This window comes from Salmo salar, chromosome 13 (assembly GCF_965601325.2).
Source record: "Salmo salar chromosome 13, fSalSal1, whole genome shotgun sequence".
Taxonomy (NCBI): Eukaryota; Metazoa; Chordata; class Actinopteri; order Salmoniformes; family Salmonidae; genus Salmo; species Salmo salar.
Window position 1 is genome coordinate 53,651,281 of NC_138303.1, and position 27,488 is coordinate 53,678,768.

The window sequence follows — 27,488 nt, forward strand, 5'->3', positions numbered from 1 at the left end:
CACCATTTTTTCTCTTCCTTTTTGAATGAATACAGCATTGTCCGGTTGGAATATTATCGCTATTTTACGAGAAAAATACCATAAAAATTGATTTTTAAACAGCGTTTGACATGCTTCTAAGTACGGTAATGGAACATTTTGAATTTTTTTTGTCTCGAAATGCACTCGCGCGTTACTCTTTGGATAGTGACCTGAACGCACGAACAAAACAGGGGTATTTGCACATAACTATGGATTATTTGGAACAAAAACAACATTTGTTGTGGAAGTAGCAGTCCTGGGAGTGCATTCTGTTGAAGAACAGCAAAGGTAATCCAATTTTTCTAATACTAATTCTGAGTTTAGTGAGCCCCGAACTTGGCGGGTGTGAAATTAGCTAGCCGTGATGGCTGAGCCATGTACTCAGAATATTGCAAAATGTGCCCAGGCTTTTGCCATAGATGGTAGAGTTCTTGTCTCTGGACCACACAAGCTTTAGATTGCATTCTGCTAAGGCTCTTGTCTCTCTCTACATCGTTCAGCTACAGTGGTGACGAGGGTGGGATCCTTTCTATATTCCTATGGGGCCTGGGCACACAAATGCTCCTAGAGAGAAGGGGGAATACTGAAGCATGTGTTGATGACAGTTCTACAGTCTCCATCAGAGGCTTTTGGCATAGATGGTAAAGGTCTCATTTCCTGACTGCAACATTGTAAGATTGTGCTCGCCACAGCACTTGATATGCATTGATTGGTAGGCTACACTATATTTAGATACTTCAAATACTGCCTGTGACACCTTTGATATGTCTCCGTACTCAACATTTACATTTTAATCATTTATCCAGGGTGCATTCATCTTAAGATAGCTAGGTGGGACAACTACATATCACAGAAATAGAAAGTACATTTTTCAATAATGTAGCTATCAGTAAAGTCAGAGCTAGAAGGGGGGGGGGGGGGGATTGGGTGGGGGTCAAGTGAAAGTGCTGGTTAAGTGTCATTACTGAGGTGAGCAGGAGGATTATTTAAAATAATGTTTGAAGAGGTAGGGTTTCAGATGTCTTCAGAAGATGGGCAGGGACTCTGTCCTAGCTTCAGGGGGAAACTGGTTCCACCATTGGGGTGCCAGGACAGAGAAGAGCTTGGACTGGGCTGAGAGGGAGCTGCCCTCCTGTGTCAAAACAGAGTGCTCGGGTTGGGGTGTAGTGTTTGAGCATAGCCTGAAGGTAAGCAGGGGCAGTTCCTCTTGCTGTTCCGTAGGTAAGCAAGAGCGGGGTGACATGAGAGAACTTGGAAAGGCTGAGTGAATGAGTAGCGGATGTTGTCAACCTTTTTTTTCAAAGTGGTTGACAAAGTCGTGGTAGAAAGTGGCTTTAGCAGCAGATACAGAGGAAGAGAAGGTAGAGAGGAGGGAGTGAAAGGATGTTAGGTCCTCCGGATGTTTCGTTTTCCAAAATTTTCACTCAGCTGCCCGCAGCCCTGTTCTGTAAGCTCGCAATGAGTCACTCAGCCACAGAGCAGGAGGGGAGGGCCGAGCCGGCCGGGAGGAAAGGGGATGAGTAATAGGATGCGGAAAGGAGAGGAGAGTAAGGTCGAAGAAGCAGAATCAGGATACAGAAGGGAGAAGGATTTAGCAAAAGGAGAGATGATAGATTAGAAGAGGAGAGAGTAGAGGGAGAGAGAGCGACGATTGCGACAACGTAGGACCATCTGGGTAGGGGCTGAGTGGTTAGGGATGGAGGAAGGGGAGACAAAAAGGAAACAAAGTAGTGATCAGAGACCTGGAGGGGAGTTGCAGTGAGATTAGTAGGCGAGCAGTCTCTAGTAAAGACGAGGTCAAGCGTATTGCCTGCATTGTGAGTTGGAGGGTATTGGGAAAGGGTGTGGTCAGAAGAGGCAAGGAAGGGAAAGGGAGAGTTGGAAAGAAATTCATCAAAGACAGATTTCGGGAGGTTGAAGTCGCCAAGTGAAGTGAGCCATCGTCAGAAAATTTGCTTATAAAGGTGTCAAGCTCATTGAGGAACTCTAAGGGCACCTGGTGGGTGATAGATGACAATGTTAAGCTTGAGTGGACAAGTGACAATGACAGCATGGAATTCAAATAAGGACATGTACAGTTGAGAGAGGGAGAGAACATCTACACTTAGGAGAAATGAGTGGACCTATGCCACCACCACAACTACCAAATGCTCTCGGACTATGAGAGAAAACATAGCCAGATGAAGAAAGAGCAGCTGGAGTAGCAGTGTTCTCTGAGATGATCCATGTCTCCGTCAGGGCCAAAAAGTCAAGGGCCTGAAGGGGAGCATAGGCTGAGATGAACTCTGCAATCTTGACCACAGATCGGCAGTTCCAAACGCTACCAGAGACCTGGAATTCCACATAGGTTCTGCATGCACGGTACACTAAATTAAAAGGGTTGCAGCCAAGGGGGAGCGTCTGTAAAGCCTACAGCGAGAGGTCCAAACAGGTATAAAAAAACAAAAAAAAAACAAAAAAAACACATAGCTACCTACATGTACAAATTACCTCGACTAACCTGTACCCCCGCATATTGGCTCGGCACCGGTACCCCCTGTAAATCATTTTTACTTTAGTTTATTTAGTAAATATTTTCTTAACTATTTCTTGAACTGCATTGTTGGTTAAGGGCTTGTAAGTAAGCATTTCACAGTAAGGTCTACACCTGTTGTATTTGGAGCTATTTTCAGGTCTCTCCAGAGATGTTCCATTGGGTTCAAGTCCAGGCTCTGGACTTTTCATCAAGGATCTCTCTGTACTTTGCTCCGTTTATCTTTCCCTCAATCCTGACTAGACTCCCAGTCCCTGCCGCTGAAAAACATCCCCACAGCATGATGCTGCCACCACCATGCTTCAACGTAGGGATGGTGACAGGTTTCCTCCAGACGTGAAGCTTGGCATTCAGGCCAAAGAGTTCAATCTTGTTTTCGTCAGACCGGATAATCTTCTTTCTCATGGACTGAGAGTCCTTTAGATGCCTTTCGGCAAACTCCAAGCGGGCTGTCATGTGCCTTTTACTGAGGAGTGGCTTCCGTCTGGCCACTCTATCATAAAGGCTTGATTGGTGGAGTGCTGCAGAGATGGTTGTCCTTCTGGAAGTTTCTTCCATCTCCACAGAGGAACTCTGGAGCTCTGTCAGAGTGACCATTGGGTTCTTGGTCACCTCCCTGACCAACACCCTCCCGATTGCTCAGTTTGGCCGGGCGGTCAGCTCTAGGTCTATCGAACAATCTTCTTGGGCCACTGTAACTATAACAATTTTGACAATTGGATTGGTCCCCTCTACCACACGGAACCCACTAATCTACCGATGGAAACCCACGGGGTGGCTAAAAACAGACCATCTTCTGCTAGCTTGCTACCCATGGCTCAGCTAGCTGTCTGAATCGCCGTGACCCCAACCAACCTCACTACTCACTAGACCCTTATGATCACTCGGCTAAGCATGCCTCTCCTTAATGTCAATATGCCCTGCACATTATACCTTATCCAACCCTTCAGTTCCACCACCCACACATGCGATGACATCACCTGGTTTCAATGATGTTTCTAGAGACAATAGCCCTCTCATCATCACTCAATGCCTAGGTTTACCTTCACTGTATTCACATCCTACCATACCATTGTCTGTACACTATACCTTGAATCTATTTTATCGCCCCCAGAAACCTGCTCCTTTTACTCTGTTTTGGACGTCCTAGACGTCCAATTCTCATGGCTTTTAGCCGTACCCTTATCCTACTCCTCTGTTCCTCTGGCGATGTAGAGGTGAATCCAGGCCCTGCAGTGCCTAGCTCCACTCCTATTCCCCAGGCGCTCTCTTTTGATGACTTCTGTAATCGTAAAAGCCTTGGTTTCATGCATGTTAACATTAGAAGCCTCTTCCCTAAGTTTATTATATTCACTGCTTTAGCACTCTGCCAACCCAGATGTCCTAGCCGTGTCTGAATCCTGGCTTAGGAAGACCACCAATGACTCTGAAATCTCCATCCCTAACTACAACATTTTCAGACAAGATAGAACGACCAAAGGGGGCGGTGTTGCAATCTACTGCAGAGATCGCCTGCAGAGTTCTGTCCTACTATCCAGGTCTGCACCCAAACAATTTGAACTTCTACTTTTAAAAATCCACCTCTCTAAAAACAAGTCTCTCACCGTTGCCGCCTGCTATAGATCACCCTCTGTCCCCAGCTGTGCTCTGGATACCATATGTGAACTGATTGCCCCCCATCCATCTTCAGAGTTTGTGCTGCTAGGTGACCTAAACTGTGACATAATTAAACACCCCGGCCATCCTACAATCTAAGCTGGGTGCCCTCAATCTCACACAAATTATCAATGAACCTACCAGGAACAACCCCAATGCCGTAAACACGGGCACCCTCATAGATATCATCCTAACCAACTTGCCCTCTAAATACACCTCTGCTGTTTTCAACCAAGATCTCAGCCATCACTGCCTCATTGCCTGCATCCGTAATGGGTCAGCGGTCAAATGACCTCCACTCATCACTATCAAACGCTCCCTGAAACACTTCAGCGAGCAGGCCTTTCTAAATCGACCTGGCCCGGGAATCCTGGAAGGATATCGACCTCATCCCGTCAGTAGAGGATGCCTGGTTATTTTTATTTTTTAAATGCCTTCCTCACCATCTTAAATAAGCATGCCCCATTCAAGAAATTTAGAACCAGGAACAGATATAGCCCGTGGTTCTCTCCAGACCTGACTGCCCTTAACCAACACAAAAACATCCTGTGGCGTTCTGCATTAGCATCAAACAGCCCCCGTGAAATGCAACTTTTTAGGGAAGTTAGAAACCAATATACACAGTTAGTTAGAAAAGCCAAGGCTAGCTTTTTCAAGCAGAAATTTGCTTCCTGCAACACAAACTCAAAAAAGTTCTGGGACATTTTAAAGTCCATGGAGAATAAGAGCACCTCCTCCCAGCTGCCCACTGCACTGAGGACAGGAAACTCTGTCACCACCGATAAATCCACTATAATTGAGAATTTCAATTAGCATTTTACTATGGCTGGCCATGCTTTCCACCTGGCCACTCCTACCCCGGTCAACAGCAACTCGCCCAAGCCTTCCCCATTTCTCCTTCTCCCAAATCCAGTCAGCAATGTTCAGAAAGAGCGGCAAAATCTGGACCCCCACAAATCAGCCGGGCTAGACAATCTGGACCCTTTCTTTCTAAAACTTATCTGCCGAAATTGTTAGCCTGTTTAACCTCTCGTGTCGTCTGAGATTCCCAAAGATCGGAAAGCAGCTGCGGTCATCCCCATCTTCAAAGGGGGGAATACGCTTGACCCAAACTGCTACAGACCTATATCTATCCTACCCTGCCTTTCTAAGGTCTTCAAAAGCCAAGTTAACCTCTCTGGGACATCTGGGACTGCTAGCGTCCCACCCGCGGTACACACTATCAACAGCCAGTGAAATAGCAGGGCGGCAAATTCAAAAACAACAAAAATCCCATAATTCAAATTTCGCAAACATACAAGTATTATACACCATTTTAAAGATAAGATTCTCCTTAATCTAACCACAGTGTCCGATTTCAGAAAGGCTTTACGGCGAAAGCAAAACATTAGATTATGTTTGGACATCACCTTGACAAGAAAAACCACACAGCCATTTTCCAAGCAAGGAGAGGCGCCACAAAAACCAGAAATACAGCTAAAATGAATCACAAACTTTTGATGATCTTCATCAGATGACACTCCCAGGACTCAATGTTACAAAATACATGTATGTTTTGTTTGATAAAGTTCATATTTATATCCATAAACCCCATTTTACATTGGCGCGTGATGTTCAGAAAATGTATTCCCACCAAAACCGCCGGTGAATGTGCACATCAATTTACAAAAATACTCAAACATTGACAAAATACATAAATTATAAGAATTATAGATACAGTACTCCTTTATGCAACCGCTGTGTCAGATTTTATAATAGCTTTTCAGGCAAAAGCACATTTTTCAATATTCTGAGTACATAGCTCGCCATCAAAGCAAGCTATACAGACACCCGCCAAGTTCTGGGGTCACCTAAACTCAGAATTAGTATTATAAATATTCTCTTACCTTTGCTGATTTGTCAGAATGCACTCCCAGGACTGCTACTTCCACAAGAAATGTTGTTTTTGTTCCAAATAATCCATATTTATGTCCAAATACCTCCGTTTTGTTCGTGCGTTCAGGTCACTATCCAAAGGCATAACGCGCGAGCGCAATTCGAGACACAAAAATTCAAAATGTTCCATTACCGTTCTTAGAAGCATGTCAAACGTTGTTTACAATCAATCAATCTTCATGGTATTAACGTAAAAATGCGATAATATTCCAACCAGACAATAGCATACTCAAAAATAAGGAATCGCAGATTACCAATCCCTTTGTCCCCAGGCAGTCCACTCATTGACTCAGCTCCTTTTCTCTGCCCGGTTACAGGAGATGGATGAAAAAAAAAAAATTCTGAAGGCTTTTGACAGCCAATTGAAGCCATAGGAAGTGCAATGCGACCCCACAGACACTGTAGTTTCGATAGGGATTAGAAAGAACTACAATTCTCAGATCTCCCACTTCCTGGTTGAATTTTCCTCAGGGTTTTGCCTGCCATATGAGTTCTGTTATACACAGACACCATTCAAACAGTTTTAGAAACTTGTGTTTTCTATCCAAATCTACTAATAATATGCATATTCTAGTTTCTAGGCCAGAGTAGTAACCAGTTTAATTTGGGTACGTTTTCCATCTGGCCGTGAAAATACTGCCCCCTATAGCAAATAGGTTATAGGTCCCCAAAGCACACACATCCCTGGGTCGCTCCTCTTTTCAGTTCGCTGCAGCTAGCGACTGGAACGAGCTGCAACAAACACTCAAACTGGACAGTTTTATCTCAATCTCTTCATTCAAAGACTCAATCTTGGACACTCTTACTGACAGTTGTGGCTGCTTTGTGTGATGTATTGTCTACCTTCTTGACCTTTGTGCTGTTGACTGCCTAATTATGTTTGTACCAAGTTTTGTGCTGCTACCATGTTATGTTGGGTTGCTACCATGCTGTGTTGTCATGTGTTGCCGCCTTAGGTCTCTATGTAGTGTTGTCTCTTGTTGTGATGTGTGTTTTGTCCTATACTTATATTGTATTTTTTCATTTATTTTTATCCCAGGCCCCGTAGGAGGCCTTTTGGTAGGCCGTCATTGTAAATAAGAATTTGTTCTTAATTGACTTGCCTAGTTAAAGGTTAAATACATTTATTTTTATAATAGCCCACCACCCAAAGGACATTCATTCCATAACCCAGTAGTCTATTTGTAAACAGTATGTTTATGTTGAACATTTTCTGAAACTGACCATACTAAAATTAGACATGCATCTACCCCTGTAACTGACAATTAATCTGTAAGTCTGTTTTGTTTACGTGTTTGCTATGCGGGGGAAATGATAAGACAAGTGGAACTACGTGGCTAATAACTGTTGTAACGGGGATCATGATTGTAGCAACACATCTTTGGGGGTGAAGGCATTCCCGCGCGGTGTTAGCTAAGTTTGTTACCGGGTGTAGTTCGTAAAGGTTGATATATGTATGTTAGCATGAAGCGTGAATTCATGCCAGGAATAATAAGTGTGAAGTTTGATTTCCTCCCTTCTGTAATAAGCAGCCAATGAGGTATTTTTTCCTTTATTCGTGTGTTAAATCTGATACCGTTATAGCGCCAGCTAAACTGTTTATGTATGTAAGCACTTCAGAGTTATACCAAGCTAATAAGTCACTCATAAGACAAGATGTAAGAGTGTGCTTAAACTGTATTTTCATTTACTTTATAGTTCTCACGGAAGGTGATGATTTTAACTGGCGGCTTTATTCTGTAGTCAGAATTAAGGAACGGTTGTGCTCATGGTTACTGGAGGGAGCTACAACCCCAATGATGACTGGGATCGGAATGTTGGCGCAAATTTCAGTAGCAAGACACCCCCTTTGTGACTAATGACTGACATAAGGGCATGTACATAATGTCTATCTAGTTTATATGATTACAATGGTCGTAATGCTTCTTGACTGTGTCAAAGTGTATTTTCATAGTCCAGTAAAGTGACAGGATGCTCATATAATGCTTCTGGACAGTGTATTTTCTACAAGTTATTCAAAATATGATTCAAAAAAAAATATGACTATAAAGACTTCATTACAACAAAGGATTTGACTAAATCTTACTATTGATTCAAATGTATTTTTTCCCAGCCAAGAAGGTTGGTATCTGCAGCATCCCTCAAGGTATTCACTTCTACCCCTGGATGAAGCAGATGCATTACTGTCACTAAAAAATATAGAATAGACCAGAAATCAGAATACACTATGCTACAATGCAGTGACATTGCCAAAGAAATCTGCAAAAACTAAAACTTCATACCAAATATATTATGTCAACAGCAAAATGCCAAAACTCACTGTTTAGAGAACGTTTATTTCTAGATAATAAAGAAAAAAAGAAACCATACTTATAAATGTTACAAACCTGAAAACAGGATAAATAAGGAGACATGGACAATCAACATTTTTCTCCGTCTCTTTTTCCCAACGCAGTTAAGCCAAAAAAAAAAAAAAAAAAAATGGGTTCGCTCCCATTGGCTAGCTAGCATTGTCTCACTCACAGGCGATCAGCGCAGAGACAGTGACCTTCCATAACAAAAGGGGTTGAATACTTGACTCAAGACATTTCAGCTTTTAATTTGTAACAATTTCTAAAAACATAATTCCACTTCGACATCATGGGTTATTGTGTCAAGGCCAGTGACAAACTCAATTGAATCCATTTTAAATTCAGGCTGTAACAACAATCTGGAAAAAGTCAAAGGGGTGAACTCTTAACATTGAGCCAGCATTCTAAGAAAAATCCACATACATCACATTCCCATTCCTTTGACACAGAACAGCATTATGATTTATGTTCGTGCATAAAATGGGGTTGATTCCCGAATTAAAAACAGAGGAAGACAAATACTCAGCCAAAAGATCCAGTGAGGTTGGTTCTGGTAATAATCTGGTGTGGTCTTCTGAGCATTGTAGTTGTCATAAGACACTGTTCTGAGTCGTGGGTTTGTCCCCCATACAGGGTTGTGTTCATTAGGTACCAAACAGAGCAAAATCAGACAAACAGAAGGACTACCTGGACTTGTCCAATAGCTAAAATGTTTTGTTAGGAAGTGAGGGTATTTGCACTAATGAATACGACCCAGGTGCTGTGTGTCCCCCATCCAGGTATATCAGGGGTACCTAGCTCAGATGGGCAGCAGGCCCGTCTCATTGGCCAGCCTCCAGTACCTCTCCCTCAGGAGGAAGGCGCCAGCTTTGGGGTGTCTGTGCCGACTGAATATGCCCTTCTTGTTGCCCACCACACGGGTCACCGCTGCAGAGATGTGAAGAGAAAAGGTTGATTTCCTGAACAAAATGTTTATATTTGTTCCAGCCGTCTAAAGGTTTAGAGCCTATAGATCTGTACATTACTTTCTTACGGTCGCCAAATTCAACACCATTGTATTAAGTGGAAAAGGAACAGACCGCTTCCGCTTTCTCTTGGAGATTGTCTACATGGGATAAGGTCTTGATTCAAACAGTAAATTATTTTCACTCCCCTGTATACACATGGGGCCAGACCAGCATGTAAAGTGAGGAGTGGGTGGGTAATTTGTTTAAGACCAGCAGTGTCAACATGGTATTCTGGAATGTTGATGGTCATGAGTCTTGCCCTGGAAGCATAACTGATTGGTTTCCACTAGATGGGCCAGCTACAAAGTCAAAACTTACTATACAGTAAAAATTCATGAAAACAAAATAGCTTTTTGGTCCTCATTTAAGGTAATTTTTTTTTATTTTCACCTTTATTTAGCCAGGTAAGCAAGTTGAGAACAAGTTCTCATTTACAACTGCGACCTGGCCAAGAATAAAGCAAAGCAGTTCGACACATACAGAGTTACACATGGAATAAACAAAACAGTCAATAATACAGTTGAAGAAAATCTATATACAGTGTGGGGGGAGTGGCCTGTCTAAGAGTAAGAATGAACCCTCCTGGTGTGCCACACCCACTGGCTGAACTTACCCAACACTGGGAGCTTTAAATACATTTCACATAAATACTAGCACCTTTTCTAGCACTGGCCTACTTTCAGCATTCTATTACCCAACCATCACATTACTAACCATTTGTGCTACTGCTCCCTTTTTCCTTACCTAGTCATGAAGGAGTTTGTCATTTCTGTTCAATATACACAAACAAAGGTATGATAACCAGCTTCAATTGTATATTTAACAAGAATGGTTGTTCTGACAATTTCAATAAACTCTAGTACTATAGATTTGTATTGATTCCTCCTTACTTTGTGCTGTCATGAAGTCTGCAAAGTTCCAGATGAGCTCTCCAATGACATACTCCTTCCTCTTTTGGTCAAACACATCATGGTAGTTCTGTAAGACCATCTTCTGGTACTCTTCAGTAAACATCATGGGAGGATCCTGTGGGGAACATAAAAATGTGGCTTTTCATTTAACTTTTGTTTCTACAGGTTCTCAATGAGACAAAGTATTTTACAAAAGAGATGTGGGTTGATCATTCAAGCTCAACCACTTAGGTTCCAACTTGTGTTCTAGCCTCAGTAGGTGTTTGACAAATTTTAAGCATATTTGAAAAACTGGTTATCCAGACCATTATTTGCCTCAGAGGCATTGAAATCTCAGCAAATACACACGTGTTTACCTTATACCTCACGTCCTTTTAAGTCCGTTTCTGTCCTGTGAGGACATGACATGAAGCGGTTCTGCAAGAACAAAGAAGTTCTGGAACACTCACCGTGTGTAGCCCTGGAACCACATCGGCTCCATATTCACTCTGGATGATGGGTTTCTGGTACTTCCCGTACCAGTTCTCAAACTGGGTGTTGAGCTGGAAGGGGATGACCTCCAGGTGACCTGGGTCATGGTACCAGGAGAAGTAACTGTTAACACAGATCACATCCACATAGGGAGCCTGGGGAAAGACCGGGTTCAATGTGAGAAGAGCAGAAATACAAGGTAAACAGTGGTCAATACATTTATTGTAATGTATGACATTTAAATGTCATAGTTGATGGATCCTGGGTATGAAATCAGGTTTCAATGTGAGAAGAAATAAGCCTTAAGGCTAGAACTACAGATACAATGTTGGTGTTACAAAATAGCTTTTAATTGAATTCCCATTGTAATGAATGGAATTTGAATGATAATTGATGTGCTTAGCTTAGTCACTAAGTGGCACCACTGATCAATTACTGTCTGGATAGTTGGAGTAGAACTTCCCCAGAAATTGTTACATTTATCTTACTTTGCAGCAGGGAGTCACTGTGGCTGCAGAGTCAGACCTCAGGAAGCAGTAAGACAATATTGAATCAGGGCCTAGGTATGCCTTCAAAATAGCCCTACATATTCCAACAAGGGCTTTAGAATCAAGCGCAGTCAAAAAGTGAGACTAAAGACTACTGACTTTTCAGTTGGTCTTTCATCAATTCCTTGCATCCTCTTCTCAAAGCGCATTGGAGGATAAGGTCCAAAATTCTCCCTCTGACCTCCTCGACTGCGTTTTGAGAAGGAAGTGAGAGAGGATACGAGGAAAAATGAATTGAGAACCATAGTTCTATGAAGAAAGAATCCTTCATAAACATAACAGATAAAGTGAAGTCTCACCCCTTTATCCCTGGCAAAGTTACTGTCTGTGATAAAGGTAACAGGTCGAGTTGGGTCCAGAGATTTGGTATGCGCCATCAGTGTCCTGAAAAAGAAAATATAAGAGAGCAATTGTTTACTGTTCCAAGATGGAGTAAGGCATCAGAGGGTTGAGGTAGGGATAGAGACTGATGAGTACAGGAGAAATGACCAGGAAGAAAGAAATCATTTTAAACAAGTATAAAAATGACTCCGTCTCATAGTATCAGGCTCTTTGTTGACTATGACCACAACACATGGTTAATAAGTATTGTAAATGGCAATAAACTGTATGAGGAAATTCCTGCTGTTGTGCCTGTCCGTTTCTGCCAGTCACTCCCTGGCCTGAGCTACATCTGTTAAAGCTCTGTTAAGTACTACTGACGCATTCCACAGGCCAGTATGGCACTCTACCAAGACATGCTCAGACTCAAATCCATCTCTACCATTTAATGAACAAGCATGCATAATGCACACACCCACCACCGACTTTGTTTACTTGGGTTTTCTAGATGTAAAGCAAATACCAATGCTGCTTGAAATACTTGGGGAATTGTAGCCTTCCCTCCCTTCTAAAAGCTGCTCCACAATAACACAGCCTACAACATATACATTACGCTCCTTTTCCCTCCCCCCCCTCCCTTCACTATTAACCCTTTACACTCAGGGAAATTGGACCATGTTAAAATGTTTCTAACAGGAGAAATATGAAAAGCATATTCAAAACCATGGTAGCAATTGGAACACTTTGGAGATTATGGGTAAAGTACTAGACCAATGGTGAGGACAACCGTTCACCTGACAAGACTGAATCCAAACCTTACTGTTGATTTGATGTGCATTTTACATTTACTGCACTTTGGTTTCATTTCGTTATCGACAAACATTCAGTAGAATAATAATTAATGGAAAATTTGGGGGTAGGTACAACATAAGATGAAAAAAATGACACAGGTTTGAGTAAGAAGTTTAACTGGTGTCTCCAAGTGGCCACACACACACAAACTGTGCACACTTTGGAGAGGTGTAAGTCATTTTAATGCAAGAAAGAGCCCGAAACGGTTGTGCTTCAATAAGCTCTCCTAGCTGTGCTGTTGAGGAACTGAAGCAAGAACACTTTGTTTGGAACCCAGCCCCGCATCCCCACCATCACACAATTACTGTCGTTTACGCAATCCAAAAACAGTCTAGTATAAATCGCAATCTGGGTCAGGTGGGCAAAATGATAGCCTATTCTATAGCCAATATGGAATATGAAAGTTATGAAATCTTATCTTACAAGGTTTTCACAAGGCACGTCAGAGAATAAGATTGTAATTTTGATGCACATAAAATGGAGTTCAGTGTATTCAGGTGCGTGTTCCACTGCAAATGTCCTTCAGAATGGAGGAAGACAGGTTTGTGTCAATGACGTGAGGCCCATTGCTTAGTGGGCTCAAGTGGCACAGCATTCTAAGGTCCAAACACCTATTCCCCCTCAGGAGACTTAGATATGGTCCTCAGATCCTCCAAAGGTTCTACAGCAGCACCATCGAGATCATCCTGACTGGTTGCATAATCGCCTGGTATGGCAACTGCTCGGCGTACGGCCCAGTACATACAGTATCATAATATGGAAATGTGAAGAGCACATTTGGACTCACAGATGTGGTTCACTTGTATGACATGAAAGCGGTGTTTATTATAATCCTCAACATCTAATCTTTCAGAACAGTCTTCTTGATTTACAGCACTCCTCACTCAGAATTCTTTAGCAAAAGTAACCCAATTAACAGGAGGGATGGGGCATCTCTGGTTGTGTGTGGTGCACACATTTAAAATGTATGTTAGTTGAATCCCATACAGTGCTGTAAAGCTGACACTGACATTTATAATACGTTACTGTACATCCACTGTGATCCAATTTAGGTCATTATTATTGACCAAATATGCAATTTTTATACTGTAAACAGGCTGGGCTGCAAGCGTAAAGGGCTACCTCGTTTGGAAATGTGAGAACTAAGAAGAGTTTGTGTAACTAACAGTCCTTGTTCCTTACGTCACTCTTGCATCCTTGTTACTTAAAATTAACATTCACGTCATGCATATTTATGGAATGTGAATGACAGCTAACATTCTCTTACTTGAAATAGAATCCAGCAGGGGGCATCTCAGCGGCCGGCTCATTGGCTACAGACCACATGACCACAGAGGCGTGGTTCTTGTCCCTCCTCACCAGTTCGTCCATGACCGCCAGGTGATGCGACAGGGAGGCGTTCCCAAAACTACGGCTGGGGGACAAGAGACAGGATAGGGTTAGTGGATGTCCCAGAGACACAGCAGACCTGACTTGATGCTAGACTGATGATATTGGCAGAGCATTGATAATATTTTAAAAGTTCAATGCTGTATATAAACTTGCCAATAATGGTCCATTAAAAACAGAGTAGTTAATGGTTTAGACATGCAAGCAAAAAAGGACAGGCTTGCATGTCTAAACCATTAAAAGTATCTTAAAATGATTGGCACACTCATTGTGCGAAAGAACACCTTGAGGTGCTCGTCAAACGTTGCCGACACCTGGTGACCGTGTAGAAAGGTCACAGGAACCGCAACTGTCACTATGACTTACATATCTTTGATGCCCACCCCAGGACACTCGTCAATGACCATGATGCCATGGCGGTCTGCCATCTGCAATATCTCCTCAGCATAGGGGTAGTGGCTGGTCCTGAACGAGTTGGCCCCCAGCCACTTCAACAGGTTGAAATCCTTCACCATCAGGGGCCAGTCCAGGCCTTTGCCTCGGATCTGACACACACAGCAAGCAATGAGAACAGAGTTACAAGACCAATTTCTATTGAATTACAGTCCCATATGCATAAAACCAGATAACAAAAAAAAGTTCTAAACACTGAGAACCTAATCAGATGATAATAACTTAAATGCCACTTCAACCTTCTTTATTGCTTAAATTCCTTGGCAAATATGACTGAACACTTGCTGGAAGTCAGTTGCATACACAATACAAAACTGACACTGCCCACTTTTCAGGTTCAGAGTTTTGCTGCCCTCTAATGGTACTACTCAGTACTCACATCAGCGTCCTCATGTTTGTTGACTCCATGGAAATAGAAGGGTTTGTTGTTGATGAGGAATTGTGTGTTGGTGACCTGCACAGTGCGGATGCCCACAGGCAGAGCATACACATCCTCATAGACAGAACCCTCACCACTTGTTGTCATGTGAACCTGGCAATGAGGGATGTACAGCGCATTTGGAAAATATTCTGACCTTGACTTTCCCCACATTTTGTTACAGCCTTATTTTAAAATGGATTAAATAGTCCCATCCCCCCCTTAATCTACACACAATACCCCATAGTGAAAGCAAAAACACATTTAGACATTTGGTAAATGTATTAAAAATAAAACTGAAATATCACATTTACATAAGTATTCAGACCCTTTTCTCCATACTTTGTTGAAGCACCTCTATCCAGAGATGTTCAACCGGGATCAAGTCCGGGCTCTTGTCCTGAAGCCACTCCTGCGTTGTCTTGGCTGTGTGTTTAGGATCATTTTCCTGTTGGAAGGTGAACCTTCGCCTCAGTCGGAGGTCCTGAGCAGGTTTTCGTCAAGGATCTCTGTACATCTTTCCCTCGATCCTGACTAGCCTCCCAGTCCCTGAAAGATATATCTCCACCGCATGATGCTGCCACCATCGTGGGATGGTGCCAGGTTTCCTCAAGACGTGACCCTTGGCATTCAGGACAAAGAGTTCAAGCTTGGTTTCATCAGACCAGAGAATCTTGTTTCTCATGGTGTAATTGTTGCCAAAGGTGCTTCAACAAAGTACTGAGTAAAGGGTCCTTTAGGTAGCTTTTGGAAAACTCCAAGTGGGCCGTCATGTGCCTTTAATGAGGAGCGACTTCCGCCTGGCCCCTACCATAAGTGCCTGATTGGTGGAGTGCTCCAGAGATGGGAGAACCTTCCAGAAGGACAACCATCTCCACAGAGGAACTCTGGAGCTTGTCAGAGAGACAAAAATCAGGTTCTTGGTCACCTCCCTGACCAAGGCCCTTCTCCCCCGATTGCTCTAGGAAGAGTCTTGTTAGAGACTTCCATTTAAGAATGATGGAGGCCACGGTTTTCCTGAGAATTTTTTGGTACCTTTCCCCAGATCTGTGGCTCGACACAATCCTGTCTCGGAGCTCTACGGACTATTCCGTCACCCTAATAATGGCTTGGTTTTTACTCTGCCATGACTGTCAACTGTAGGACATTTATATAGACAGGTGTGTGCCTTTCCAAATCATGTCCAATCAATAGAATTTACCACAGGTGGAGTCCAATCATGTTGTAGATACATCTCAAGGATGATCAATGGAAACAGGATGCACCTGAACTCAATTTCAAGTCTCATAGCAAAGCGTCTGAATACTTATTTATATTAAAAAGGTATGCGTTTTTATTTTGAATAAATTAGCAAACATTTCTAAAAACCTGTTTTCCCTGTGTCATTATGGGGTATTGTGTATAGATTGATGAGGGGGTAAAAAAAAAACTATGTAATCAATTTGAGAATAAGGCTGTACTGTAACAAAATGTGGAAAAAGTCAAAGGGTCTGAATACACTAATTAGGTGAAACGTTCAGATTCAGGACATTGCAAATAGAAATGTAATAGAGCTTACACAACTCAATTCTATGGGTCAGATTTATTTTACCAATCAGGTCAATTAACCCTTTCACGTGCGAGTTCCAAATAGCTCTAACGGTCGCCCCAGCGTGAGTTTTTCTATGCAATTGATGTTCGAACGTTCTCTCCATTCCAGAATGTGATTGTTACATAAACAACAACACTGAATGGCTCAGAGTGGGAGTGAGAGGTTACCGTGATTGACTGCCTGCACGCGCCATTTGTATCAATAAATCACCATCATAAAATGTTTTGTGTGGTATTATTGATATATTTAGTATTTTATTCACGTTTTTCAATTACTCGTGATAAATCATGCGTTCCGATTTTTGCATAAATTGTAATGGGCGCATAGTATGTGTGTAAAATAATGTTTTGAAGGTTGTACTGATTATGATGAGCTAAGCTAATTCCAGCTATGTGTACGGAGCCATGTTTGTTGACATACAATGCATTCTGGGTTTCACGTAATCGTCTGTTTGACCAAAGATGTTAACAAAATGAGGCGAGTAAGAGTTAACTCATTTTTTGAGGACTTCCAGAAATGAATGGTGGGATGTGAAAGACGGTAGATGACACACCCCTTCAACATGCAAAAATCTTGTCTTCTCTTATTATCTTCGGTTTCTGTGAGGAAAAAATGCATGGCTGTGCGCTGAAACTAATTGTCGGATAACTTTCGATTTCTAGAAAGTGTTTTACCTAATTATTTCGATCAATGGTGAGCTCACCCGTGATGTGATTAATTATACATAGTAATTGCTATTAGCTAATTCATACTGTAGTTTACGTCAGCCGAGAGTTAGAAAATATGACTGCTTGTGTTGGGTCAATCTTTCCTTAGTTAGCGCTAGGACAAATGTAGCCTACATTTTTCCGGTTAGGATGATTGTGTTGCGCTATATACACTCCTGTGAATATCTGAACATTACATCCAAAAATAAACTGCTCACATTCGAGATAAATTTGTAAGGACTGTGTTTGTGTAAATAGTTTCTGAAAAAAAGTGTGGCCAGCTCAAATGCTGATTGTTGTGTCATTCGAAACTGGCCGTTCTAAATGAGTGTTCTAATCACACGGGGTGTGATTGTACGCTTCAGGGACCACTGTAGAACGATCACACCCCGTGTGATGGTACGTGAGAAAGGGTAAGAACAAATTCTTACTTACAATGACAGCCAGAATTATATCTGCTGTACAAGACATTTGTAACGTTCTGTAATTTTGCAACTTTCTGAAAAGGCTACAAAATAATTTTTGTAGCCTTTGTTACAAAGACACAGGAAGTGGATGTGTGTGGGTGGTGTGATTGAGTTGTCAAACTGATGCTATGTTCATGTGAGCAGTGAATCAGTCATCACACGGATAGGGTGATACATGAGTAAACACTGCAAATGCTTTTATTTCTGTGTATATTTTGATAAAAGGTTTGACAAAAGAGACCGTAAAGGAACCGTAGACTAATTAAATAGAACTATGAATGCAGCCCAACTCACCCCCATTGAATACAGATAACCTGGATTCTCATGCATTAGATACGGCCACCACAGGTTGGCGTCCGTTATTTTGAGGATCCCAGAGGGTCCAGTGGAAGAGGCCACACAACGGCCATCTTTGTCTGAGAGAGTCACCGTCACCGTGGGGTTGGGACTGCCCAGCACCGACACCTGGTAGGAGAGCAGACCTAGGCCACATAACAGAACAGACCAACACCTTAGTACACTAGTGTCATTTTCACACTACTCCATAGTTGATGGAATCATGCAGAAAAGGACAATGTGAAAAGGAAATATCCGAGTCAGTACAGTTTTGGTCAGCACGATAGTGTGAAAAGGGTATGGATGAACAGGCCTAAATAGTTGAATGAGTGATCAAGTGAATGAGAAAATCTGTTGTTTTCTTCTTTTGCACTCACCAATGTTGTCAGCAAAGGTTGTCAGCACTGTGATGTCATCCACATACGCCTTAGGAGTGGTATACAACATTACAGGCCGATGTAAACCAGCATAGTTGAAGAAATCAAAGTTTGTGTTTTGCACAACATAGTCAGCAGGATACCTGTAGACAGACATAGATTTTCCTCCATTTGTAATCCAAAACATGATTTCCCCTCCTAACACCAGAAAAGGAATCAAAAGCTAGTTAGCCTCAACCTGTCATTTTAGGTTTGGTCTGTAGAAAATCTTAAAATGTGTGTCTGGCAATGTGAGATTAGTCCCAATATAAAAATGATAACATAGCGCAGCGTTAACCAGACTGTCCTGGGACGAGTGACAACTCATTCTGAATGTAATGCTGCTGCTCTATCGATCTCTCCATACATTGATTGTGGGGGGGTAGCTAGTGGGTGTGGCTTTTGGCCAGAGCAATGTGGATCTACATTTTGTTTTTTGACCTAGCATTACACAGCTGATACAAATAAATCAACTCAAACTTATGATTTGATGCCGCTATGTAGTGTTAGGGCAAAAAAACAAAATGTGCACCCCTTGGGGTCCCAAGGACAGAGTTCGGGAAACGCTGACAATGAGATAGATCGATATATATAATATATATCGATCTATCTATAGATCAAATCTCTTCATGTCACCTGGTGGGGTCGTCTATATGTTGGATAGTCCCTGGGGGCAGGGTTTGGAGAGTCAGGGTGTTGTTGACAGCTATGGTGATCCTGCAGGCCCCACCTGGGTTGTTACGGAGGACCTCCACTATCTCAGCCTCAAAGGGAAGATGGCCGCCCTCGTGCTCCATCACTTTAATCCCATTCACCCACTGGCAGGGAAGGAAAAGAGAGAAGCAATACTGTTATTCCTATGTAGCCAGAGTGACAGTCTTTACACAATATCATACCTTTTTCAATGCATGTACATTGCAGATTAACTGATGTGAGGAGGTTGTGGAGTTATCCTACGAGCGAAACAGAATGGCAACTTAAGCAGAAGTGTTCAAAAATGTGTGAGATACTCACGACCACTGAGTAGTAGTGTGCACTCCCAACTCTCAGTACAACTCTGGTTCCCTCAGACACCCATCCAGAGGGTACCAACACTTCTCTCTCGTACCACACCCAGCCAATGAAGTCCCTCAGCCGTGGGTCCTGGGTGATGTCATTGTAGCTGGCGGGCACTGGCATGTCAATCACTGGACCACTCTAAATTGACAAATACAGGTAAAGAGCAAAAAACAAAAAAAAAAAAAAGGAATTGAGAGCTAATTATTTGAAACAGGCTATCCCTTTAAAATCAGAGAGTTTAAACAAAGCATTAGCCAAAATACTAGCTATACATTAAGCGGCGATATGTGAATTATTCCATAGTAGCCATATACTTCGGCTTGCAGAAAGGGTCGGTTTTTGCCGATACACTTTTCTGACTCGAGAACAAAAGTAGTATCTTAAAAATGTCCGTGTTCAGTTGCAGGTGGTTCACCCAAAACCAGAGAATATTCAGAAAAACAGTTCCCTCGCCATTTTAGCTACCAGACATCTTGCATTTCTAGTTGTTTCTGTGAGACGCGGACACGTGTAGAAGTAAATGACAGCCATAGAGATTAGTGATGCACCAATATTTTCCATGCCAAAAAATAACCAATATTTCCAATTTTAGTGGCCTTTTAAACATTCTAGTACAGTCAAATAGTTAACACACACACACAGCGGTCTAAGGCACTGCATGAGGCGTCACTACAGTCACTGTTTCGAATCCAGGCTGTATGACATCCGGCCGTGATTGGGAATTCAATAGGGTGGCGCACAATTGGCCCAGCGTCGTCCGGGGTAGGCTGTCATTGTAAATAAGAATTTCTTAACTGACTTCAATAGTTAAATAAAAAAAAGGTTGCGCACACGTTATTTTGTTGGCATTTACGCATGTCCCCATTACCAGTAAAACAATCAAAACCTATTTCTTTCACTTACTTGCTGTGCTGTTTCGTTGTTCAGTCATTTCATTCTTAACTAGAATTGCATCATACATGTCAAGCAGTGAAGTTTCAGCTCTGTCTGCCCGTGGTCTCTTCCTTTGTGCGCACTGTCACAGTGTATGTAAAACTTCACGTAAACACGGTTTGTCTGCATCGAAGTAGCGGTCCTTGTATGGTGGTGACACATTAAAGAGAATGCCACCGAATCCCTTGTTCACAGCCTGTGTCGGCAGTTCTGTTGACCAGGTGTTTCAATGCCATGATAGAGGGTATCACATCTGCTGCAGGCGCAGTTGGTGAGCTTTTTTTCTCAAGTCAGTTCGAATGGCGCTAGCATGTTCATGTTTCAAACATGTTCTCAAATGCCATTGAAATGGCAGCAGCGGTATGACAACCAGCACATTCATGAGCATGCAATGTGACTTTCCTCAGTACGAAATACTTGACGACCCACTGTGCTGTCAGACTCCGCATGCTCATGGGGCTGATATTGCTGATCCAAATGTCAGTGAAGCTAATAGCAGTGATGCTATTACTGTGCAACTCTGGTAATGCAAGATCTGAAAAATAGTGCACTAGGTAGTGTGTACCAGTGCTCCACCAGTCGGCGAAAGACAACACTACCCACGACAGAACGGGTAATGAATTCCATCATCTTGGGGTTAATGGATTTTTCCTTTGAGTTGTCTCACTGACATTTTCTTACTCCTTCAAATGACTGCTCGATCTACACAGACATTGTGGGTTAGGAATGCGGTGTTGCACATGTAACGCAAAATTTTACTTGGCGTCATATAGGTATGCACGTCAGCTTTGACATCACTTCTGCACATCGGCGTTAACCTGTTGGGGATAGGGGGCAGTATTTGCACAGCCGGATAAAAAACGTACCCGATTTAATCTGGTTACTACTCCTGCCAAGTAACTAGAATATGCATATAATTGTTTGATTTGGATAGAAAACACCCTAAAGTTTCTAAAACTGTTTGAATGGTGTCTGAGTATAACAGACCTCATATGGCAGGCCAAAACCTGAGAAGATTCCATGCAGGAAGCGCCCTCTGACCATTTCTTGGCCTTCTTTGTCATCTCTATCCAAAACAATGGATCTCTGCTGTAACGTGACACTTTAAGGCTACCATAGGCTCTCAGAAGGCGCCAGAACGTTGAATGATGACTCCAGTCTCTGGCTGAAAAACAGTAGCGCATTTGGTAAGTGGTCGATCTGAGAACAATGAGACGGGTGCGCGTGAAAAGTCCATTTTCCTTTCTCAGTCTGAACGAAAACGACTCCCGGTTGGAATATTATCGCTATTTTACGAGAAAAATCGCATAAAAATTGATTTTAAACAGCGTTTGACATGCGTCGAAGTACGGTAAAGGAATATTTAGATTTTTTTTGTCACGAAACGCGCGCGTCACCCTTCGGATAGTGTCTTGAACGCACGAACAAAACGCCGCTATTTGGATATAACTATAGATTATTTGGAACCAAACCAACATTTGTTGTTTAACCTGTTATGGCTAGGGGGCAGTATTTTCACAGCCGGATAAAAAACGTACCCGATTTAATCTGATTATTACTCCTGCCCAGAAACTAGAATATGCATATAATTATTTGATTTGGATAGAAAACACTCCAAAGTTTCTAAAACTGTTTGAATGGTGTCTGAGTATAACAGAACTCATTTGGCAGGCCAAAACCTGAGAAGATGTCATGCAGGAAGTGCCCTGTCTGACAATTTCTTACCCTTCTTGATTATCTCTATCCATTACAGAGGATCTCTGCTGTTACGTGACACTTCCTACGGCTCTCAGAAGGCGGCAAAAAGCTGAATCGTGGCTTTGCAGGCTCTGGTTGAAAAAAAGTAGCGCATTTGGGTAGTGGCTGGTTACAGTACTGTGAGACTCAGGCTTGTGCCCGCGTCGACAGACTGCTTTGTTTTCTTTCCTCTGTTTACCTAAACGCAGATTCCCGGTCGGAATATTATTGCTTTTTTACGAGGAAAATGGCATAAAAATTGATTTTAAACAGCGGTTGACATGCTTCGAAGTACCGTAATGGAATATTTAGAAATCTTTTGTCACGAATTGCGCCATGCTCGTGACCCTTATTTACACTTCGGATAGTGTCTTGGAACGCACGAACAAAACGCCGCTATTTGGATACAACGATGGATTATTTTGGACCAAACCAACATTTGTTATTGAAGTAGCAGTCCTGGGAGTGCATTCTGACGAAGACATCAAAGGTAATCAAACTTTTGTAATAGTAAATCGGAGTTTGGTCAGGGCTAAACTTGGTCGGTGTCTAAATGGCTAGCTGTGATGGCTGGGCTATCTACTGAGAATATTGCAAAATGTGCTTTCACGGAAAAGCTATTTTAAAATCGGACATATCGAGTGCATAGAGGAGTTCTGTATCTATAATTCTTAAAATAATTATGTTTTTTGTTAACGTTTATCGTGAGTAATTTAGTAAATTCACCGGATGTTTGCGGGGGGTATGCTAGTTCTGAACGTCACATGCTAATGTAAAAAAGCTGGTTTTTGATATAAATATGAACTTCATCGAACAAAACATGCATGCATTGTATAACAATGTTCTAGGGTTGTCATCTGATGAAGATCAAAGGTTAGTGCTGCATTTAGCTGTGGTTTTGTTTTTTGTGACATATGCTAGCTTGAAAAATGGGTGTCTGATTATTTCTGGCTGGGTACTCTGCTGACATAATCTAATGTTTTGCTTTCGTTGTAAAGCCTTTTTGAAATCGGACAGTGTGGTTAGATTAACGAGAGTCTTGTCTTTGAAATGGTGTAAAATAGTCATATGTTTGAGAAATTGAAGTAATAGCATTTCTAAGGTATTTGAATATCGCGCCACGGGATTCCACTGGCTGTTGACTAGGGTGGGACGCAAACGTCCCACCTAGCCCAGAGAGGTTAACGCCTGTTACATATGTCCAGTGTCAGTAAACATCGGCAGAAAAGCGTAAGTTACAGTCACCAACACTCTGGATAACCAGCTCTGCTAGGGCGAGTAAAATGGTCAGAGTGAGGCGTTCTCTCATTTGTGTCTGGAAATAGCTAGCAAGCCAGCCAACACACCCCTAGTGGTCAGAACGCTTGGATCAACCCTACTCCTTGGCCAGAGCATCCAGTGTGCGCTCAGATAGAGAAACGCTGAATTTAAGAACGCCCAGAGCACACTCCAGATTGAATTTACGAACACACCATAAGTGGGCAGAGCCAAGCACGAGCTAGCGAGATCCTATTGGCCTGTTCTCATATCTGCATATTTCCGTTAGGGACCCTGAAGTGCGTGTGTGCAAAAATTCTATTCGCCTTCGTACTCATGAACACTTTTTTTACTTTGGTAAAGTCTACCATGTTCATAACATATTCTAGTTTTGGGAACATAAATTGTATTGAGAGCAAATGTTTTATTGATGAGAATTTGCAGAATGTCAGCCAAAATCCATCTCCTCTCACTGGGCTTCCTCTCACTACCATATGTGGTAGTGAAAACGCCAAGCGGATGCTTCACATTTATACATCCGGTGAAATATTTGTCTATTGTTCTGTGATTGAGTCTTCACATAAGAATATAGCGTGTCACGTGATCGAGGGCTTAGTCCTAATGACGGGTTTGCGATTTTATAATAGGTTCATGGACATCTGGTGTATTAAAAGCAATGATTGTTTTGAAATGTGTATTTATACTAAGATTGACAACGAATATTTCCATTTTGGATTCAATTAGAATGGGCAGTCAGTTCTCGGCTTTGTCGATCCACCTTTAACTAGTCAAGTCAGTTAATAAGAACGAATTCTTATTTACAATGACGGCCTTGTTAGTGGGTTAACTGCCTGCAGAATGACAGATGTGTACCTTGTCAGCGCGGGGATTCGATCAAGCAACCTTTCGGTTACTGGCCCAACACTTTAACACTAGGCTACCTGCCACACCATGTAGGATTAGTCATTGCTTTTGACCCTTTCAAACTAGCCATGGTATATCGCCGTTGTAATGTATAACTACTCAAATACATGGCGAAACAAATAGTTCTAGATGTTTGAGAATGGCAACTTATTTATTTAACTTAAAATGCATTTACTCTATGTAGTTGCAACAGACTACTAAACTGTTTTTTGCAGACTAAAGCTAGAGCATTCTGCAAATAAAAAGTTGAATTAAAATTTCCCAAACAGACCGCTCATTGAAGGGAATTTATGACGACCCATAACTAATTATGCACAAGCAAGACCCGTAATCCAACTGCACATACTTTTGAGTACGATTAACGACAATATTCATGTTACATAGTTATGGTCTATTTACACAATGGATGTTTACATACCTCGGCAAGGCGACTTTTGTACCATGCTTGTTCAAAGCCCAAGTTCCTGTTGAGCGAGAGGTCGGCCCTGAAGTTCCATAGTCCATTCAGCTCTTTGATCTCTCGCGACGACGACTCTCGAGGAAAGAGCATTCCACTGTCCTTGAAATCACCGACATTACACACTGAAGATAGGGCTAAAAAATACTTTACTAACCGTCTAAACCCCTCCATCTTTTATAGCTCCCACATTAGCGAACAACAAACAGCTTTATGCTCGAAGAAGAGAGGTCACGCGACCAGCCAAAAGTCACGTGATCATAGTCTTTGATTAATTCAAATGTTCCCAAAACATGCTAACATTCTCAAACTATTTCTTTACCATTGTATTTTAATAAGCATTAATCCACAAATACATTTTTATTGGATTTTTTGTTGTTGTAACAATCCGATGCATCAACAATAATGCAATGCTTAGCTCTGGCCACTACGCAGAACCTCACACAGGCAATGAATGATGCTCCTCATAAAGATCAAGACATTTGTGTGCAAAATGTAAAAGTCTAAACCGGGATCGTTGTGAAGGCAAACGTCACCCCCATTGAAGTTGAAATTGAAAACGGTTAAAGAATGTCTGCCCCTAAAAACTAACAAATCCCTTTGAAAACGGCCGATATGAGTCAGAAACATTTATTCAAAATTTACTCCGTGTAAATAGGATCATTTTGGTCATCAAGTCAGTCTCGTCTTAAACGGAGTTTGGATCCTGAGTGTATCACAACTAGTAAATGAAGGTTGGGTTTGGATAACTCCAGATGCAAAGAAATCGCCCCTCAGCTGTTGCTTTATCGCCCCCAAGACATTCAAAGGATCACAGCCGTTTGAGACTGAAAAGCCCAATATGGATTAACCATGCATGCTTCCAGGTATTTTATTTTAAACGTTATTTAACTAGGCAAGTCAGTTAAGTACAAATTCTTATTTCAACGGCATAGGAATAGTGGGTTAACTGCCTTGTTCAGGGACAGAAGGACAATATTATTATTATATTTTTTTCTTCTTTTTTTAACCTTGCCAGCGCGAGGATTCGTTCGATCTTGCAACCTTTCGGTTACAAGTCCAACGCTCTAACCACTAGACTACCTGCCGCCCCTGTAAGCGCTATGGTATGCATTCCCTTCCTTACAGAATAGGTGGTTGGAGATCGTTGCTCCCCAGTGGTGGTGAGTATACCGGTAGCTAGACCGTAGACTGCTGGTTATGTATATTTTGAAAATCATTATCACTGTCATTGCTAGCATAGCTAATGTTAGCTAGCTATAGTACCTAGCTAGGTAGCTGGCTGACTTTAGCCTACCTCAATACAACTAGGATTTGGCTTGAAAATATGTTAACATTTCAAAAGAATGCAAATAATTAGTAGGAAAACCTTTTTTTTAGGATTGTGATGTCGCCAGACTTTAGATACAGTCTAACTTTGGCCAGCTAACTAAGATTGAGAGGACCACCCACTGTATTTTAGCTAGCTAACATTAGCAATGCTAGCAATTCTTTTTAATGAACTTTGCTAGTAACAGTAACGGCACCATTGCCATCTCTAAAGTAAATTTGACTACATAATATGGCATAGTTGTTTCCTACTAATTATAAGCCTACTTTATCAATGTCTTCGTATTTCTATAACACTATAAGTTAGTGTAATTTAGACGAAAGTCACATTAGCCTACGGAGTGCAACCCATGTCTAGGGCACAAATACATATTGGATTGCAGCTATGGTGGTAACTTACTAGCTAACTTTTTTCTGACAACAGTGTACTAACTAGAAGCAACAAACTCAAATCAACCCAGGGCCCTAGCAAAACATGTCACTGTTGATGTAAAGGCGTCACCGGGCTGAATCCAATGTTGAGCAAGTAAAGTCTTCATCTGTAAAGCATAGAATGGCCGTGACTTACCAGAAGGAGCAAAGGTGGGTATCATAACATGTCCAGCAATGTGATCGCAATGGTTTAGCGATCTCCAAAACTGATTTAATTCACTCGATTTGCTATTTTCACAGCTTATCAGGCAAGACCTCAGAATAAATGTGTGTCGTGCATACTCAGGTTTCAGAAAACATTCCAATAGTATTCATAAGGATATTGGTCAAGTAGTTGATGCATTTTAAGTTTAGAAGGACCCTCTCATGTTGCTGATTCTCCAGTCCAGTCAGAAGCTCAGCAAATGGGTAGCGACATTGGTGTCCCACATGATAACACTCAATGAGAAGAATGGACTGAGTCTTGCTAAAGATATGTGTGCGCCTCCATCATTGCCAAGCTGCAAGCTTGTGGCGTTGCAAATAGTGTTGTGTCAACAGTAGTGTGTGATTTAGAAGAGCTTACTACTGTGCTGCACTCCCAAATTAAACAAGATGTTCTGACAGTTATGCATAGGGACAACCCCTCAACATCTGTTGTAAAGGATAGTTTTGAGAACTTTGAAAACCCATTTGTCAGTTTTAACACAGAAACCAAGAGAACAAAGTACTTCAACCAAAAATGGGGTGTTGTGGAGCCAGTAGAAGTAGTGTTGGGAGTTAGATATGATAGCAGGCGAAATACACAAACAGGCATGTATGAGTCCAGTGAAAGATACTTTTGTATATATTCCTATACTGGAAGCATTGACATTCATGTGTCGCAATTCTGAAATCTGTAAGTTATTGGAAAATACACCTAGGGATACATCTATGGAAGACACTTTTGTGATGGAAAGTTCCTTTAAGACTCATCCCTTGTTCTCAAAACATAGAAA

The 27,488-nt window shown here is 41.9% G+C and overlaps 1 protein-coding gene across 1 annotated transcript; it reads right to left on the minus strand.

The window, feature by feature from the left end:
* Window positions 1–8,461: 8,461 nt before the first annotated feature.
* LOC106567395 (beta-glucuronidase) lies at window positions 8,462–25,004 on the minus strand. Its single transcript, XM_014136577.3, has 12 exons — window positions 24,712–25,004; window positions 19,398–19,580; window positions 19,020–19,201; window positions 18,345–18,487; window positions 17,926–18,113; window positions 14,828–14,980; window positions 14,362–14,540; window positions 13,874–14,020; window positions 11,733–11,817; window positions 10,864–11,040; window positions 10,394–10,529; window positions 8,462–9,423 (listed from the first exon to the last, which is right to left on the minus strand). Exons 1-12 carry the CDS (start codon window positions 24,922–24,924, stop codon window positions 9,296–9,298), a joined length of 1,914 nt encoding a protein of 637 aa, XP_013992052.3. The 5' UTR covers window positions 24,925–25,004; the 3' UTR covers window positions 8,462–9,295.
* Between the last annotated feature and the right edge of the window lie 2,484 nt (window positions 25,005–27,488).